General features: G+C 38.3%; 1 protein-coding gene across 1 annotated transcript in view; it reads right to left on the bottom strand.

Annotated features, from left to right (window-relative positions):
* Positions 1 to 20266, bottom strand: part of SYNE2 (spectrin repeat containing, nuclear envelope 2) — a 342029-nt gene that overhangs the window by 230951 nt on the left and 90812 nt on the right. The window contains exons 26-33 of the mRNA XM_006891797.1: positions 19709 to 19835; positions 17871 to 18028; positions 16806 to 16953; positions 15493 to 16085; positions 13008 to 13187; positions 9409 to 9559; positions 1187 to 1345; positions 443 to 601 (exon numbers count right to left, since the gene is read on the bottom strand). Of these exons, the coding sequence (XP_006891859.1) occupies positions 443 to 601; positions 1187 to 1345; positions 9409 to 9559; positions 13008 to 13187; positions 15493 to 16085; positions 16806 to 16953; positions 17871 to 18028; positions 19709 to 19835 (1675 nt within the window). The remainder of the gene's footprint in view (positions 1 to 442; positions 602 to 1186; positions 1346 to 9408; positions 9560 to 13007; positions 13188 to 15492; positions 16086 to 16805; positions 16954 to 17870; positions 18029 to 19708; positions 19836 to 20266) is intronic.

Raw genomic sequence — 20266 nt, 5'->3', positions numbered from 1 at the left:
TTTTTGGATAATCTTCAGCAAAATATTGCTTGCAATAAAAGGGGTAATAATCACAACTGAATTATGATTAAAAAATATCTCGGTATTTCTCTTGGCAAAAAGTTACATATAATGTTCCTAACACTGCTTGTAACCTGTATTCATAAACAAAAGAAATTATGACATCAAGAAATTAAGAAATTATTAGACATTTTAAAAAATACAGATGCCAGTATTTTTCCATCCAAGGTCATCTTATCCATGAACCTTATGGGTGTTTATGGTTGCTAGCATTTTTTTGTTATAACATAAGGACTGATGAAGGGTTCAAGGTCCACTCAAAGGATAATGAAAGAAATATGTGACTTCTTAATGCCTTAATTTTACTTGCACTAAGAAAGCAAACAACACTGAAATGCAAACTTTGGATGAAAAAGGCACACATTTTATCTGTGTTAATTACCTTCAGCTTTTCTCTTTCCTCCTCTGTGAGTGGTAATTCCACTTTTTGAAGGACAATTTCAGTCCACTCATCAATGGAATTTTTTAAAGTAAAAAGTTTATCCCACAGAGCCAGAGCTCGACCTATATTTTCATAGTAGTCTTCTGTCTTCTCATTTATCTACGACAATTATAAAAAAACAACCAAAGAGAAATAACACATTTAGGATTAAAAGTAAGTAAAACATTGTTTTGCTCAACACTATTTTAAAATAAAATATTAATTTAACATTATTAGTACAATTTGTTTTATATAAATTAAGGGGGGGAAAATGCCCTTACCTTACCAAACAACTCTTCTACTAAAGAAAATTATCTCATTTGCTACAGCTTATATACCCTATATAGTACAGTCTTCCTAATTTCTAAAGCACTGTTTTTAAAAAATGTGCTTTTTAAAGGCAAATTTAAGATATAATGCAGGCAAAACTTTACTTTGTAGTTCTTAATACCACATACTCCTTGAACAAAAATTATTAAAAATATAAATATTCTGCATGAGTGTGTAATATTAACTTATTTTAAGTAAATTACTTAGAAGATTAAAAATTCATTTGATAGCAGTACCTCACCACACTTTAACTTATTAAGTTACAAATTTTATATAACTTCAGATGTTTTTATAAAAAAGCTGTTTTGAAATTAAAGAAAACAATTAAAAGTTAGTTATATAATCTAATTTTCACTGAATAAGATTATTACATACATCAAGCCATCTGTCCACAATAATATTAGCTTCCTTCTCAAAAGGGGGCTCTTCAAAGGTTCTCATTTTATTTAATTGGAACTGTAGATTTTTGCAGATCTGATTAATTTTGTCTACATCTTCTAGATGTTCATTAAATTCTTCCTTGACAATTTCAATCTATAAAAAAAGGAAACATTTTTGATACATTGAGAGATGAGCTGACAAGAACCATAATTTTATTATTTCATGAAAAAATCATAAAAGTAACTCTTTGATTATTCATTAAAGTAAAACTGTATTTATATTCAAGATGCTGCAGGTAGCTAAAGTTTATCATTCAGGTTTCTCTTCTAGCCAATCATTAACTGTTTCTTTTGTGCTGAAATAATTCCAAGGTGAGAGGGTTAAGATGGGATATAAGCTGCATTTTATTCCTCTCATGAGGCTAATAAAAGCTTGTGAGACCTCAATGCTAGGCACCTGTTCATGTGAAATGCTTGCCTGGGACACAGCATCCAGCCTACATCACCCACAATTGCCATCCAGCTGCACCACACTGACAGTCTAGAGGATTCTGGCCCATGGCTCACAGTGTTTGCACACCTGCCTGTATAACCCACAGTCGCCAACCAGCTGCATCACAACTGACCGTCTCCATGATCCTGGCCCTTATCTCACCAGTTTCTGAGTACAGCCTGCATACCAACGGTCATGCCAGTCATTCTCTCGAAGTCATTCCTTCCAGTGAACCACCAAACCCAGGGGACATAGCGGAACTAGAGAACTGAACAAAAGAGGAGTTGCTGATGCTAGAAGTCATGGTCTCAAGCATTTGGGGCAATACTGACTCAACACTTCTTATAACTAGTCTGCTACTTATCTTAGAAGAACAAATTATAAAAACAGATGGCCATGATTTGTGCCAAGTTTCAGAGCAGCCTTCCTGCTAAGGCCATTGGACACAGACCCCCTATAATGCTGTATCCCTCAAGGATTAAACTTACTAAAAAGCAAATATATACAATTATAGATTTGTAGAGAAAAAAGAAAGAAAGAAAAGAAAACATAGATTGCCAGTAAAGAACGAACACTTCTCCTTCCCAGGAACAGGAAGTTCCCACTTCAGGTGTCAGAAGTGGGCAAAAGGGCGTGTATGAACTTCTACCACCACCCATACCCACCTCATTCTCAGCAGTGAGAGAGGAATCAGCATTCTAATAGTTTGTCAAACAAAGGCAGCTAAACCAGACTGGCACTTTATAAGTCAACACACCAGATGGCCAAGTTTCCAATAAGAAAAAAAAAAATCATTCCTAATACCAAAAACCTACAGTGTTCTCAAGCTGAATTAAAAAAAGAAAAGAAAGACAATAAAAAGAGGCCTAGACAAAAGAGATGGCAAAAATATTTGGAAAAAATAGTTGCAAGCAGCCACTATAAAAATGTCTCCATGAGAAAATATATACAATCTGGATACTAATGGAAATATTTTTAAAAACATACTCTCAGCAGAAATAAGGTAGGAGGCATCTCATTTCCCAATTTCAAATCCTACTACACTGCCGTGGTGGTCAAGACAGCGTGGTACTGGTATAATGACAGACAAATCAATGGAATAGAATAGAAAATCCAGAAATCAGCCCATCTACCTATGGTCAATTGATTTTTGACAAAGAGATGAAATCAGTTAAGTGGGGAAATGACAACCTTTTTAACAAATGGTGCTGACAAAATTGGAAAACTACCTGTAGAAAATGCAAGCAAGATCCACACCTCACTCCATACACAAAAACCAATTCAAAATGGATCATGGACCTAGGACTAAAACCAAGGACTATATATTTCATTAAAGAAAAGCTTGGAGGAACTCTAGAAGTCCTAATCCATAACATAAACAGTCTTCCAAGCATTCTGAAAAATCTACAACCAGGAGAGGATAAAATAGATGAATGGGACCTTCTAAGAAGCAAATCCTTATGCATATCTATAAACTTCTCCAACAGAGTAAAAAGGAAAGCCACAGATTAGGAAAAAATATTTGGTAATGACATGTCAGATAAGGGACTTATATCTAAAATTTAGAAAATACTTGCGCACCACAACAAGATAAAGGTAAATAATCCAATTGAAAAATGGGCACAGGATTTAAACAGACACTTCACCAAAGAAGACATTAAGATGGCCAAAAAATACATGAAGAAATGCTCAAAATCCCTAGCTCTTAGAGAGATGCAAATAAAAACAACTATCATCCCAGTAAGAATAGCAAAATTTAACAGAACAGCAAGCAACAAATGCTGGCGAGGTTGTGGAGAAACTGGAACCCTTATTCACTCTTGGTGGGAGTGTAAAATGGTGCAACCACTACGGAAGGCTGTAGGGCGCTTTCTCAAAAAGTTACAAATAGAGATACCATTTGATCCAGCAATTCCGATACTGGGAATATACCCTAAAGATACCATAACTGCCACCCAGGCAGATATATACACACCCATGTGTACTGAGGCTCTGTTCACAATAGCAAGGAGTTGGAAACAACTCAAGCACCCATCAACAAATGAATGGATAGAGAAGCTGTGGTATATACACACAATGGAATACTATGCTGCATTGAAAAACAAGGAACTCATGCAGTATTATTCAAAATGGGTGACCATGGAAGACATTATGCTGAGTGAAGTATCTGTCACAAAGGGACAAATACTGCATAGTGCCACTGTTGTAGAACAGTAATGACGTCAGGGTTGGGGTGAGACTGAGAAAAACTGAATAAATTACATATACTGCATTGAAAGAGATGAGGGAGAGAACCATTTAAAAGCAGTATATGATTGGTTATTATGGCTATGACTGGAGTCCAGAGTGAAGGTTGTATAGTGGATGTACTGGGGCTGGGGGGTGGGGATTGTATACCAAAGAAGGAATTATTCTTTTAGAGAGAGGAGCAAACTGGGGGGAGGGGTGGGCAGGGAGAAAAATGCAACAATGAATGAATGGAAATCCAAAATTTCTGTAAATGTTCATTAAAATTAATAAAATTTAAAAAATGAAAGACAACATTTAAAAAAAATACTCTCAGCAAAGAAACAGAAGATATAAAGAAGAACTAAATTAAAATATTAGAACTAAAAATATAGAATCAAATAAAAGAAAAAATGCATGGGCCCAACTGGAGGGGAAAAAATCCATGAATTTGAAGAAAAACCATGAGAAGTACAAAACAAAAAAAGTGTTTAGGTTTCTGTCTCCTAAACGCCTATTTAGTGTTGCACTGGAAGAGCTGAGAATCAAACCCAGTTTTTTTTGTTTTTTTTTTTCAAACCCAGTTCTTTTACCTCTTGGTTCTAGACTCTGCTTAAGGTGTAATAAATACTTCATTAAATGGATACACAGAAACACATACATGTATCTTTAAATACTCAAGGTTTTGAAAGCAGAATACTTTGCGGTTATATTGGTAAAAACCGAGTGAAGAGAAAGGAAAGGGTAGTTTTTAGCATAGAAAGGAGGTGTGAGATCTGTTACAATGAACGATCAGGCAATATAAAGGAAACAAGAACCAGCTTCACAAACTTTAACAGAATAGTAACCCCGACAGTCCGGCCTTCTAGTCTTACTTTTGTGTTTGTGCTTTTATTAACAAGAGCAGAAATTTGGCACCACAACCCAGATAAACATCCAGGTTTCTAAGGCTGTAATGGACAAAAGTTCTCAGTGGTATCATACTTCAGCTACTGGTTTAAAGCATTATGAACATATAGAATATACTAGAGGAACTGACTGATTATCTAAAGATAGAACACCAATCATTACAAGACCCATGGACAGTCAGAGTAAAATCAATAGAAAACTTACAAACTAATACTAAAATTTGTTTATGCCAGTTGAAATAGCAAGCAAAACAAACTTTCTGATGAAAGAATTAAACAAAAGCATACTACTCTCTCTTGAATGGAGGTCATTCATTATTTCAGCAAATTTATAATGTACATATGTTAGGCATCATAGTAGATACAGAGTTGTAAACATATAATGAAATTTGAACCTTTAAATGTTTTTTAAAGGCAGACAGCTTTCGTTTTACTTATTTTTTAAAAAGTCCATTTGTAAGCACGCCTTTTCAGGTGAGTATCAGGAGTAGAAAGAAAGTTAACCAAATTTCACTTCAGTTGTTTACATATTTCAAATATGCTCTCAGGAAAAGATGTGTTATACAATGACTGGAACATGACTTTGGGGTTACAGAGACCTAGGTTAAAAAAAATGATTCTGCTACTTATTAACTATACAATCTAGAGAGAGTAACTTAATCTCGTTGCCCTACTTTTTTTCTTTTGGCAGATGGAAGTTGTGAATCTCTATAGAATCTAAGTCATAAGGAGAATTGCATTTACTAGTTAGCAGTTAGTACATGGAAATTTTGGCACAGAAAATGGTTCTTTCTTGCTATGTATTGCTTTCTTTTGACTGAATAGGTGAGGTAAATTATACCTCTTTTGAGACAAGCCTTTTGTTCCTTTTACATTTGCTTAAGAATATAGGGCACAAAACCAAAGCAGGGTAGAGGGGAGAAGAGAAAGCTCTGGCCACAGGTGTGAACCCAAGCAAAGGGGCTTCCCACAAGATCTGTGGGTGAAAGACTACCGCAACCCTAACCCATTCATTCATTCATTGATTCATTCTGCTTATAGTGCCTTGGGCAAGTCACTATTTTGATATCTGACCAACCAAAGAACATGGCTACAGCTATGTAGCCAATTAAAGAATATGAACTATTCTGGAATTTATATTTGGATCGAGAGGAGATAAAGACCTTGATGATATTTACACTGGGTTACATGTTAAAATTCAACTTTTACCAGATGACTGATTAAGGATACTGGACAATCATTAGATAATAATAAAGCTGTATCACTTGGCTTTATTCTTTAAGTACAGATCTCCTTTGACAATTCCACAGCAAGGTTGCAAAAGTGGAAGGCTAGGCTTGAGAACTTTTGTGTTTTATCCGTAACTTATTCTTTGTCCAACTTTCACATGCATATTAAACAAATGAAAATACTATGGCCTGGTTCATGCAACACCTTTGTTTTTAAACTGTAATTCTTGTTCTTCAGCATATTAAAAAGGTCCTTCCTCTTTAATTTACCTAACATGGTATGTCATTTGACTTTCGACTGTTGTTTCCATGGTATTGATTGTTGTTTCCATGGTACTGATTGAAGTAAAATGAAATCCTTGACAAGTTCAACTTTTTCTGTTTGTCATGATGTTGTTTATTGGTTCACTTGTGAGGGCATGTGAACGCTGGACAGTGAACAAGGAAGACCAAAGAAGAACTGATGCCTTTTAAATGTGGTGTTAGAAAAACAATGAATATACAATGGACTACCAAAGCTACAAACAAATATGTTCTGGAAGAAGTATAGCCAGAGTGCCCCTTCATAGTTGGAAAAGCAGAGGCAGCAAATGAGTGAAAGAACTTCAACGCAATGGGCTGATACATTACTGCAACTACAGGCTTCATGCAGGGGAAAGATCGGGAGGACAGTGCAGGAAAAGGCCGTATTTCATTCTGCTGTACAGCGTTGTTTCGCCTTAAAGCTGACTCGTAGGCTCCTTACAACAATCCATAATGTTATCTTAACAATACTGTTGTTATTGTAGAGTCAGAACTGATCCAGAGGCAGTTAACTGCACAGGAGATTTCCCATCCTTCTTTTGCATAGTAGCTGGTAGCTTTGAACTGTGTGCTTTTGGGATTGCAGCGCAGCTTCTTGCCACTAGGCCACCAGAGCTCCCTTAACACCTCCCATCATAAGTCTCACTTTCATCACCATTATAAAGCTATTATACTACTTGCCTTGCAGTGCTATTGTGAAAATAAGGTAACATATTAAATCCTTGGCACACATTATATTGAGTTCCTTCCTAAAATACTACCATAATGACAGTAAGAAATATTAAAATTATACAAACTCCTAAGTACAAAGAGAATAGAAAATGGAAAGAAATTTAGATGAGTAGCTGAGAATAAAAGATGACTTCAGAAACCAGAAAAAGGTGGAGCCTTATACTAAAAGGAAGAAAGTAGTGGGCAAAGGGGAGAAGTAAAAAAAAAAAAACCCATTCATTTAATGGAGAAAGCGAAGGCGTGTGCACCCATGAGGGAAACACACAGGAGGAGCCCAAAACAAGACAATGGCATGAGTTACTTCAAAACACACAAATTTAGACTCCTGAGCTCTTCTCCACCAGGACAGATGGCCTCCCTCTGTACCCTGCTAGAAAACAGGAGGCTGACTCCTGGGGCAAGGTCCTGTGAGAAACACCATGGAGGAGATAACAGGAGCAGAAAAACAAAGACCTGGATGGACTCACCCAAGAGAGGGAACCACTGCTTGAGGGGATGGGGAAAAACATCTATTTTACTCATTAGATAAATAAACTAGAAAGACAGTACAGAGATAATCCAGTTGTAGAGGAAAGGAAAGCATGTTTGCGCACCAGGGGACAACGGGGTGTGCAGATATGGAGACAGATCCTGCAGCAGCAGGGGATCCTGGCCAACGTTCACCAAGGTACTGATGAAGCACCGGTCACTCTGCTGGCATCCAATCAGGAGTGACTTTCCACTACGAAAAGGATGTTACTTAATCGGGCAAAGACAATTCCAGGATAAAAAAAAAAAAGGATTAGCATAAACAAAGAAGCATCTTGAGTAGAGAGGGATCGGGGAGAGAGGGACTAAGATACCTGAGCTGTATAAAAGACAAGAATTCAAGGTCTGAGAACAAGGCAGAGATGTTCCTAAAACAAGTCTGCCTGGTAGAAAACTGGTACCAGGGCACAAAAGAAGGGTCACTAACTGGACACAACACAGAGCGACTCTTACATGCTAAATTTCCTGAAGGGGGAAGCCGAGCTCCTTGAAAATCATTGGAATGAGAACAGCCAGAGCACAGATGCTGAAATCAGGTACACCAGGGGCTACTTCCTCCAGATGGAACCAGACAGACTGGGCCAACTTCCTGCTAATGATACAGCTGGCCTTCCTCAGTTATGTCTGGGAGGAAGTCAGCTATACAGCCACGCATTGTACAACTGGTATCCAAACAGGGGCTCTTTCTGATTGGTCTGAGCGAAGACTGTAAGTCAGAGAATGACTTCCAAACCTCTAGCCACACAGCAGGGACAATGTCATGACCATGGCGCCACTTCAGCTTCAGGAGTAAGTGGCAAGGCGGGTAAGAAGAGCATTAGATAAAGAGACTACACTGTTTGTAAGGATCTCATCTATTTCAGGTGTTGCTCTCAGCAACTAGGAAGCCTGACAAAACTGTTTTCTAACAACTGTTTCTAACTAGAGTTTTAAGTAGTCTATATTTTATATTTGCTTGTGGCACTGATGGCATTTTAATTAGTATACAATGGGGAGAACAATGGCAAGAAACAACTTTTCGGTGTAGAATCACAGAGTGCACTACAGTGTATTCTTTTCTGACTGCTGCATCTTCTGTCACTCCAGGAGAAAATGAAATAAACTACAGAAAACAATGACACCTAGTGTCCATGAGTGTTATTTATCAGGTAATATGCAGCTGTGACTGGTAAGGCAGATAAAGTCACTTAGGAATTAGTTTATATATTAAAATGTTAATTTTTCTTTTATCCACTAACAACAGAGGTTATTTCCTACTATCTTCATTGTCTCAAGTTTGGAATGAAGCTCTAGGTTCCTTTTAGAGAGAAGGACAGTGCAAAGGCTGTTTCAACCATGCAAAGCAGCAGGGGGAGACTCCAGTCCAGCAAAACCACATCTTAAGAATCAAAACCCAAAAAGGAAAAAAAGAAAGCATCATTTAAAAAAAATTCCCAATCGTGCAAAATCATTGCCCTAGAGTCGGGTCAACTCATAGCTGCCTGTCAAGTGGGTTCCAAAACTGCAAATCACACAGGAGATTATCCATCTTTCTGTGAAGCCACTGGTGGATCTGAACTATCAAAGAGGCACAGCATTTGGGTTAGCTGTACAACTTCCAACAGATTACCCCACCAGACCATCACCTAAGGGACTCATTTTTTTCAAGGTCTGGTGATAAATTAAAAAATTCTTACATACCTTCTATGAGAGAGTCACTAGTAACTTTAATCAAGTTTTTAAAATTATCTCATGTAGAATAATAGCCTCTGCACTGTCACAGCTCATACAGAATTTCCTTCAGGAACTTAGGACTCACCTCTGTTATCCTTTTCTTCAGGTTCTCCTTTCCCATGTAAGAAGCTTGTAGGGAGATGACATTCTCTTCTTTTTGAATCAAAGTTGTTAAGATATTTTTAAAATTATGATACTGTTTTAACAGCTCCAATACTCTTTCACACTGCTCAAGGCTACAAAGGGGAATAAGATAAAACAGGTAAGTCTGCAGATAACAAAACCATTCTTTTAGTTGCAAAGACACTACACGGAATTACTAGTAATTTGTAAGATCTGCCCTCTTTAACTGGTTTACAATAGTGTTCTGTCAGGGAATCTGAAGAAAGAGGGAACATATATTTTATCTGACAAATGAACAGTATGAATAACCATTGGGTTAAATGCTCCCCTGATTAATACTAAAATCACCCAATGTGAGTTCTAGAAAGAAGTACAAAGAACCTTAAGAAAAAAAACTGTAAGGAGGCAATATCTGACTTTCATCATTAATCCAAAGTCATCCTGTTAAAACTAGGCCCTCCTAGCATTATTCTTGGAGAATCTTTCAATAGTAATTCATCAAGTTGCAGGTTATTTATGTGGGTCTGTCAATTTATCAAACCACGGTGGTTTCCATGTCTCTGCAAAATAGGAAATGGTATCACTGGGAGTCAAACAGGAGCAAGATTATCCATGGTAGACATGTCTTAATGGAGCTCTCAGACTGAGAAAGACCAGGGGGGAAGGTCTCATGAGCTACTTCTGTTAATTAAAATCTAACAGATCTTAGGGGAGTTCTGGTGGCCTACTGGCAAGAGGCTGCACTGCAATCCTGAAGGCACGTCGTTCGAATCCACCAGATGCTCCCCTGGAGAAGACGGGCAATCTCCTTCTGTGCCAGTTGGATCCGATTTGATGGCACACAAGAAAGAAAAAAATCTAACAGATCACAAGAGAACACTGTCTAACTCTCTTGCTTTGGATATGTCACTAGGACGGATCAGTCTCTACTGAAGGACATCATGTCTGGCCAAGTAGTGGGTCAAAGAAGGGAGAAGTGCGTCAGCGAGATGGATTGGTAAAACAGCCAAAATGATGGCCTGAATTGCATTGGTTATCATGAAAATTATACGAGACTCAGCCTTTTCATTCTTTTAGACACAGTTATGATCAGAGTCAACTCAATGGTAGTCACAACAATTCTACTCATTCTAGATTTAACGTTAAAAAAAATTAAAGCAATAAAAGTAAAGGTGACAGCTAGGACGTCGGGTTTCTAGTTATAGATGGGTACTCCTCAGCCAGGAGACCTCTGACTCTCAAGTCTTTATTCTGTAAAATTCGAGCAAAGAAGGATCAATTACAGCAGGTAGGCTTTATCTTGACTACTGTGTACTGTGTCTTCTGACAGGAAAGAAGAGATATGCTCAGGTGGAATTCTAAAGAGGATGCAGCCAAAAGGCTGCAGGTAGAGGCGTCAGCAGAGTCCAGGGAAACCACCAAGGATGCAGAGGCCCCCAAGGACTAGCTACTAAAAATGTCACACCGGTCTCAAGGGGATACTGTTCGGTGCCATGGAAGTTGACACAACCAGAAGCTGCCTCAATCTTGTACGGAAACAAGGAATGGGGAAGAACAGCCTGGCCACTTTCTCCATTTGCCCTGAATTTCCTACTAGCACCTTCCACTGCTTAACCCAATTGGAGACCCTGGTCTGTAGGGTCTTTTCTAACACACCCAACTTCCTGGCAGAGAATAAGACTAAGAGCATATGGATGGAGGAAACTCACAAACTGCCAATTGGGACTGCTGGGAAATACCTTTCAGAGAGCTATGGGAAAATTTATCACTTGTACAGGCTCTGTAGGAGAGACTGTTGCAATCAATAGACCATGTTTGTCATGGATAAGAGGGATCCTGGTGGAAGGGATAATGGCCCCTGAAAGATGTCTACGTCCAAGAGTGTGATTAACTCATGATTGGTTTGGAACTGAACATTTTGACACTGATGTGTCAAATGTGTTAATGGTTACCTATGGTGGACAGTGTTTGGTGGAGCTCCCAGATTAAAACAAGCCTGGAAGCTGTGGTGGCATCCACTTCTGAAATAGCTTGTTTCCAGATATTCTGTGAACTTAGAGAAACGATGAAAGGTCTTTCATTCAAAGGGTCGCTATGAGTCATCAACAACTTGACATCACTTAACAACAACTAACAACAGTTTTAAGTTCCAGTCCTTGGGAAATGACATCATGCTGAGAGACATGGAAGGTCAGAGAAAAAAGAAGATCCTCAACACAAGATTAACACAGTAACTATAGCAACGGGCTCCAGTGTGTCTTGGATTGTGGGGATGGCGTAAATAGGGCAAGGATTAGATCTGTTGTTCACAAAATTGCTGTGAGTCATTGAGAGAGCTCTATCACCCTAGTGGATAGAAAATTATCCTATCAAGTCAAAGGCAGGTTATTTTAATCTGTGGCACTCAGGCCTAGTTTTAATTGGTTTGGTCAAACATTCTTCTAAGTGGTATAGCACTGGTCTGTCCATCTGCTGTACAGAGGTAACTCATAGTTGCTGTGAAGCTAAACACTGTGACACTGATGTGTCAATGCAATAATGGTTACCCATGGGGGACAGTGTTTGGTGGAGATCCCAGATTAAACCAGGCTTGGAAGCGGAATGGCATCTACTTCCAAAATAGTTTACATCCAGAAACTCTATGAACTTAGAGAAACAATGAAAGTTATACAGGTGTTCGGATCTTTCATTCACAGGGTCACTATGAGTTATCTACGACTTGACAGTACTTCACAACAATAACGAAAAGGTGGTAAAAGTTCAGATTTGCTGTTCATAGGTACACTGTGAATCGAAGTCAACTCAACATCACCTAACAACAACATGGTGAAAGGGACTTTGCAGATGTGATTGAGGACCTTAAACCATAATTATTCTGGGATATTCACATGGTTCCAATGTTATCACAAGGTTTTAAGACAAAGGTCATGTAGTAAGAAGCTGCACTGCAATCCCAAAGGCACACAGTTTGATTCCACAAACTGCTCTGTGAAGAATGGGCAATCTCCTCCCATGGAACCTCGACATCTCTGAAAACCTGCTGGTCAGCTAGGGATTGGTTCCGACTGAACAGCACATAAGAAGTAGTAACTACATTATTCCTCCCAGGAACTGTTAATATTTGTTGGAGGGGGCGGGGAACAAAGTTTCCTTAACGGGGGAGTGGGGAAAAGATGAAGGCAGGAAAATCAAAGTCAGAAGAGATGTGAAGGAAGACAGGTCAGTCAGGGAGACAGATTTGGCAATCTGTACTTCTTGTTTCAAAATGAAAAAGACAAGAAAACAAATCACCCCCTACAGCTTCTGAAAGGGATCCCTGGAAAGGAGTTGTGCTGCCAATCCAAAGGTATATTGTTCGAATCCACAAGCCGCTCCAAGGAAGAAAGATGGGCCTCTCAATAACCTGTGTGGAAAGTCAGCCATGAATTGGTTCTGCCCATCCACACAGAACAATAACTCAGAGCCTCCAACAGATAAGCAGCCTGACCAGCACCTGGCCTGTAGGATTGCTAATTTTCAAAAAGTTTGTTAGCTACAGACATTGGGAGTTTTCTTCCTTACCTCTCAGTGATAGAAGCTTTCGTATTCTCCCACAAGAGCACTGTTTCTTGGCACTGCTGATTCAGGGTTTTTTCTCTGGCATCTTTGAATTGGGGAAGAGACTTAGCCATTTCTTCTAAATGTTGCTTCTCTTCTTCATATTCATCCAGATCCTTTTCCACTCTGATTAATGATTTTTTCCTTGATCATGAAAAAGTTTACAGTCAATTATTACGTAACTCAACTCTACAGGAATAAGGAGAATTTGGGACAACCATACTAATTATAATTTTTCCACAAGTTTTGTGTCAAAAAGAATGATGAGGCTTCACCTCACATACTTTGGGCATGTTGTTAGGAGGGGCTGGCTATTCCTTAGAGAGGGTCATGATGCTGGGAAGGGTAGAAAAGGTGAAGGAGAGGAATACCTTCAACCAGGTGGATTGACACAGGGACTGTTGCAATGGGCTCTCGTGTGTTCAAAAGTGTGAGGATGGCGCAGGATAGAACAGGGTTCAGATCTTCTGTTCTTAGGGTCACTATGAATAGTACTAGACTCAGTGGCACCTAACAACATGTCAGAATTCAGATTTCTGCATTTTTGTAATCCCAATATGGTGTTTCAGTAAAAGAAATACACAAAACCACTAACAGTAACATTTTCTGTGATGAATACCCTAGTTAAATATGTGTATATGCTTGTCTGGACATGATGAAGAGAGAACAAAGAATGAATGGTGAAATTATTGCAAAGCTCTTGTAAGAGGGTAGAAGTGAAAAGGAAAAAAGCAAAGGAAACCTGCTCCGTGCAGAGAAAGCTTCTCCATCATTAGCCATCGTTGTCATGGATTTGTGCTGTCGAGTCACCTGCGACTCACGGTGTCAAGAAAATGTAAATCAAAATTACAAAAAGATATCATCTTACCTCTAATAAAATGGCAATGATTTTTTAAAAAGGAAAAGAACAGATTTTGGTGAGAGTGTGGAGAAATGGAAAACTTCATCTACTGCTGGTGGGGATCTAAAATTGAAATAAGTTTTTTCCTCAATCCGGGCAGCACACAGATGATGAATATCTGACTGATGGACAACTCATACTTGTCCTTTAATGTTATGTAATTGCCGTCACTTTGACACGACTGAACTTACAGCACACGCTTCATCACAATCACCTTCACTTGCTGCTGCATATGCAGCTCTTAAATCACTGAAAACATTTTGAGCTGTTCTCACAGTACAGTGATTCTACGTAGAATTCTGTGTTTGCATTGGTTCCAAATTATTGAAAATTTTTACTTAAAATTTACTTAGATTTAAAGACACATTGAGAAACAGGATTTGTTAGTAACCTGGGGGCCTATAAACTGAAGACAGAATTACCATATGACCAAGCAATCCCAATCTCAGGCACATACCCAGAAGTGAATGCAAGAAGCAAGCAAGCTTGGACAAAACCAACTGAAATGTTCACTAACACATGAATGGATAAGCAAAATGAGGTAGAGATATACAAATGAATATTATTCATCCATAAGAGGAAATCCTTATGCATGTAATAACTCACACAGATGAATTTTGAAAACATTAGTAAATGAAGTAATTTTCAGAAGGGTAAATATTGCATGATTTAATTTATATAAAATAAACAAAAGTATAGAAACATAAGATTTTAAGTAGATACAGGAGACTCTTTTAGAGAGTACTGAGCAAGCTGTTAACAGCAGTAGAATAATTTGAAAAATAACAGCAATAATGCCTAATGTAACCAATGTCATTGAATTATATATGTAGAAATCGTTGAATTGGTGAATGGTTTGATGCACAGTTGTTCTCTCTGTCTCTCTTACACAGACACACACCCACACCCACCCCCCATCTTTCCCTATCAAAAATGAGTCATCTGAACTAACAGTTTTAACCTGCAACTGAACCTCAAGCAGAGTAACTCCACTTAACTGGGTCTCACCTGTTTTTACCAGGTAATCACTGCTCTAGTTCCTTTCCTGCTGGTCTCTCTCTTGAACCTGAAGTTTTGCACATTCTACTGTTCCACCCAAGATCTCCATTAACTTCCACAGGCTTAAATCTATGTCTCATTCTCAATCTTCAGCTGACTTAACTAATCAGTGGCATGTGACATAGCTCCTCCCCCTTGAAATAGTTTCTTCACTTGTCTCCAGAAGTCCTGATTCTCCTCCTAGACCACTGACCATTCCTCATTATGTCTGGCTGGTACCTCTTCATAGCCCTGGTTTTCCAACCATGAGCATCTGAAGTTATAACTTGTTCCTCTTCTCTCTTCTATCTGTGCTCACTCCCTGACAATGCCATCCACTCTCACAGCTTTAAACAGCATTCTAAAATGCTGACAATTCCCAAATTCCTATCTCTAGGCCGCCTACTTCTCTAGAAGCCACCTATTCTGAACAGCCTTGTTAATGCAGCTCTTTGATAAAGGTTAAAGGTGTTAGATACACAGAATGGAAATGTATGAAACAATACTTACCTCTGTTTTACAGCTGGAATAGTTGGATCCTTAAGACCAATTTTATCAACTTGATTCTGCACTTCTTGAATGTTTTTAAAGAGCTCATTATTTTTGAAAATGCAAATCTCTAGTAACTTGTTTTCCTCAGTGAGTTCCTCAGACACACTAAATTTTGTTGACAAAACATCGATAAGCTTTTCACAGGAGGAGTTTTCACCATGTTCAGCATCTTTAAAGCTTATATCGAGTGTCTTCAAATGTCTGTCCAAACGGCTGGCTTTGTCCTTCATTAGGTGAAGTTTTCCCTTTGTGTTTTCTATTGTCAAAGTACTTTCTGGTAGCATCTGTGTGTGTGAGGTTGAAAGGTCTGTACCAAGCTCAACTGAGTGTCCCACTGCTCTTAGAAAAGTCAAAAAATCTTCCAAATTTTTGAGGCCGTCTCTGCTCCTCTGAACCTTGTGATTCAGGTCTTCAAGTTGTGCTTTGCACTTGAGTACAATATTCTGAATTGCATGTAGATCAAATGGGTGTAATGCCTTTTGTGCAAAATTGCCCGACTTTTCCATATTGCTATATGTTTCAATCTGATTTGCTATGGAATCTTGAATGTTCTAAAATAAATGGGGGAAAGTTGAAAAGACTGAGCAAGAAAAAAACTAGGCTGTGCTAAGCCCAAATTGTGTGAATAAGGTTGAATTAGAAAATGCCCCTGAGTTTCAATGAAGCAGACAGCTTTGACTAAAGAAAGATTTTAATTACAAATTATCAGTCTGACAAGCTGTTTCGTTATCAGATACTCTCTCTGAGGTCTCAATCCCAAAAAGGAAAACACATATATAAATGTATTCCTTCAATGAAAGTAAGTAGTGACTTATCTGTTGAGAGATCTGCTTTATAATTTGAAAATATTATTTTTAATTTAAGATAGGAGTTGGAGCATGTAAACTCCAAAACTTTTTTTTCTTTTTGGCCAACTTAAGCACATAAGTCTAATAAGATATTTAGGAAATCCATAATTAGAGAAAATATTCATAAGCGAAACATCACTGTGAATTCAAAGAAAAGCACCCATCATTTACTCTAGGGTAACTTACCTCCAATTTTTAAAGAAATTAACAAGTTGAGAAATAAACAGCTCTGCTACTAATTTTCAATAATTAGTAATAATTATTTGAATAACTAAGTCCAATATCAAGTCTCATTGAAGAGTTTACTTTCAGGGAATTACAGTCTACTGATACCCACTGATGCAAGATTAAAAATCCATAGATACATAGGTACCTGTGAGCAAGTGACTGTTGTGTAAATATGCTGTGAGGACTTATATTTACCTCCAGGTTTTGATAAATGCTATCAGCATCAGTAAGATGAAATTCCTGAATGGCCATTTCGTGGAGGAGCAGGTCTGAGCCACAGAGAGAAAGGGATTCCTTCTCCACTGGTAACACAATCTGCAGGGCAGCCTCTAAAGACTCCATTCTAGGAGGAAAAGAAACTAGATATGAGCGAAAGGCACAGCACAGCAAGATCCTATTAAAGATAACAGCACCATTCTTTAGCCATAAGCATAACATTTGGTTTAGAATATGCATACAGTGATACGTACAGATCATCACATTCAAATTCAAACTCAGCCATCTAAAATGTCAAAGAAAAAAACTACTGCCTGTTCAAAGTGTTCTTAATAGTTTAATAGATACCAAAATGAATAGAAAGTTATTCTAAAATATACTGGGCCTTTATCTTTTGAAGTACTGATCTTTATCTTTTGAAGTACTGAATTTAATAAAACTTTTATCTTAATGACTAAGAAACCCCATAATGAATAAGAATTATTAATGAAAATATAACAGTTTTAAACACTAGGGTCTACTGATTATAAAACAAGATGTGTGATTCTGTATAGTTAGCATATGCACTTCAAATCTACTTTCTCCTTTGTAAAACAGGGACATATACTGGGGATAGTAACAGCATCTTCATTTTAGAAACGAGGAAGTCAAGCTCAAAGAAGTTATGTGCATGGCCAAAATCACACTAATGGCAGATAACGAGAAAAGCCTGGGGTCTGGAACGCTACAGTTCTTAAATTCCATGTAAGCTCTGGGTGTTGGTATTACTTGGTTACGCCATTTAACCTGAGCATCAGATTCTACCTGTACAAAAACCCCCACACACAACTGTCACTCCCCTTAGAGCTGTGAAGATTAAGGGACATGCACATACTGCTGTTCTGGGTGCAACTGACTCGGTTCTGACCCACAGCAACTGTGTGCACAACGGAGCAAAGCTCTGTTTTGTCCTGCAACATCCCCATGATCACAGCTATGTTTGAGCCTGATAGTGAAAAGTAACATATTTATCAAATACATGATTACTAGATTTCAGGACTGTACCTGGCTTGGAGGGCCACCTGCAGCTCTCTTTCTTTCCCCTTCAATCTGTCCCTGGCCTTTGCTATAATAGGCTTCTTCACATCACTCACAAGATTTTCTAGCTTCAGTGAAGTTATTTCAAATTCCTTCCAGCAAACATCGGTTTCACTTTTCAAAACCTAGATAAAATGAGTAAATTATCAAATAATGGAGTAACAGACACAATTTTATATTTATAAAATGAGACAGTCATCAACTCTGAGAAGAACATTTCACATGAAAATGTACAGAGAAATATCTTTCAACTATCCACATGTGAAGTTTCCTTCAGAGAATAAATTGTGCTCTCCAAAAACCATTAAATGAAGATAAAGGGTAAACAATAAGGCTTTCAAGGGTACAGACTCTCTCTTTTCCACTAATGAGTTATGTACCATCAAGTCAGATGTGACCCACAGATGATCCTCCAGTGGGTTTTCAGAGTCAGTTTAATTGTATGGGAGATTTCCCATTTTTTCTCCATGGAGAAGCCGGTGTATTTGAACAGCATGCCTTCAAGTTGGCAGCACAACTCTTTACCCACTGGGCCATGAGAGTTCCCTAAGTTATAACAAATACACAGAATACAATTCACAGAGCTACACATAAGGATAGATAATCTAATTTTTGTGAACAGTAAACTCTGCTACCTTCTATACTAAAAGAAAATTGGAGGGAAAGAAAACAGTATCTATATCAATTAAAAGTGAAGGAAATTAACCTATGATTTATAATTAAGCATCTACAATTCTATATTACATTTATTTTGGTTCTTCCCTTTAAAAAAAGAAAAGCACTGCTGCAGAGTCTGACTGCATGCTCATTAGTTTAATTTGCTCCTCATTTCCCCTCAGGATTAGGATAGCTTTTTTCTAACCAATTCATTATTCAGTCACTGGAGTAAGGTCTCAAGACAGTTTCTTAATTATAATGAAAACATGCTACATTCAACACTTCGACAGCAGAGGCTCTCCCTTCAACAGCAGATGAATTTTGTTTATTCAGATGGAACAACAGAGAAGAGGCAGATGGCAGCACGTGACTCAAGAACCACCATAAAACCCAAACTGGAAAACGGGAAGGATCTGTAGGAACCATCCATGGTCTTTTCCCCACCTAATGGGTTTTCTGTGAGGGCTCCCTCTAACATAATCCCAAGCTTGCAACAAGAATGTTGCACGGCAGTACACTAACAGCTTTCAAGGCAAGGAAAGCATTTATTGTAGTGCTTACAATTTCTGTGCACACCACTGGACTTTTTTTTTCCAGTAGTTCCTCAGTCAAGTCCAAGACTTTCTCTTAAAATTCTCCAGGAGAATTAGTCAACTAGTCATCACCTAAAAGGGAAACTCTCTCCCCATTGCCTACCCCTTCTTCACCATCTAACATTTAGCAACCAACAACTGGTGAGTAGTAGCTTTACAAAATATAACAATTTTGACTGTATAACAGAAGACTACAAAAGTTTTGAACCCATTAGTTGTTTATATATAGCCAATTCTGGAATAGCACAAGAAAGACTAGTTGAAACTACTGTTACATACATTGTTAAAAAGCATATCATCTTAATTTTTCACTCAACCTCAAGCACAATTAAAAATTCTACAAGCTAAAGTATCTGCAATATCAAATTAGAGCATAACCAATAAATTAAGACTCACAGAGACTATCTAAGATTTTAGAGTTCCAGGTAAATGAACATCTGCAATAAAGTGGCATAAGAAACATCTAGCACACATTACCTCAACTAAAAGGTTGCTGTCTGCACTCATGCTGGTATTATTTTCTAACACAAGAGGAATCACATTTTCAGTAATTACCTGTAGATCTTTCAGCTTCTCGTGCAGACAGTCACTACTCATTTCATTGTCATTAGAGAAATCAGAAGCAATCTTGAATTCGTTGTTACAGAGGTGTTGTTCAAGAATTTCTCTGTGTGCATCATACCTGCAAGATAATCAATGCAATGTTACTTAACTTTTAAAAATAACGTAAAAACCTTTTAAAAAAGCTACTGATAACTGGCGCTGGCTGAAAATAGCCTGTGAGTTCATCCATAGCCACTGGTGAGAGTCAGCGCCCAGAGCCATCAGGGGCTTTAAGCTCGTTGCCCACTGCTGTGGTGTGGACAGCTGAAACCCAGGCCCCCAACAGGCACCTGGGGGGAAAAAAACCCAGATTCTACTTCATGCTCTCCTGGAGAAGGAGGGGCAGTCTCCTGTACCAGTCAGATCCAATTTGACGGTACACACACACACACACTTTTTCTTCTTCTTTTTTAAAAAAAGACTACTTCAGCTGTCGCGGCCCTCTGCCCGGGGCGGGCTGCCCTCGGCCCCCTGCCCGGGGCGGGCTGCCCTCGGCCCCCTGCCCGGGGC

This window comes from Elephantulus edwardii, unplaced genomic scaffold, assembly GCF_000299155.1.
Source record: "Elephantulus edwardii isolate Elephantulus edwardi_28Jun2011 unplaced genomic scaffold, EleEdw1.0 scaffold00104, whole genome shotgun sequence".
Taxonomy (NCBI): Eukaryota; Metazoa; Chordata; class Mammalia; order Macroscelidea; family Macroscelididae; genus Elephantulus; species Elephantulus edwardii.
This window is presented reverse-complemented; position numbering and strand designations above follow the sequence as displayed.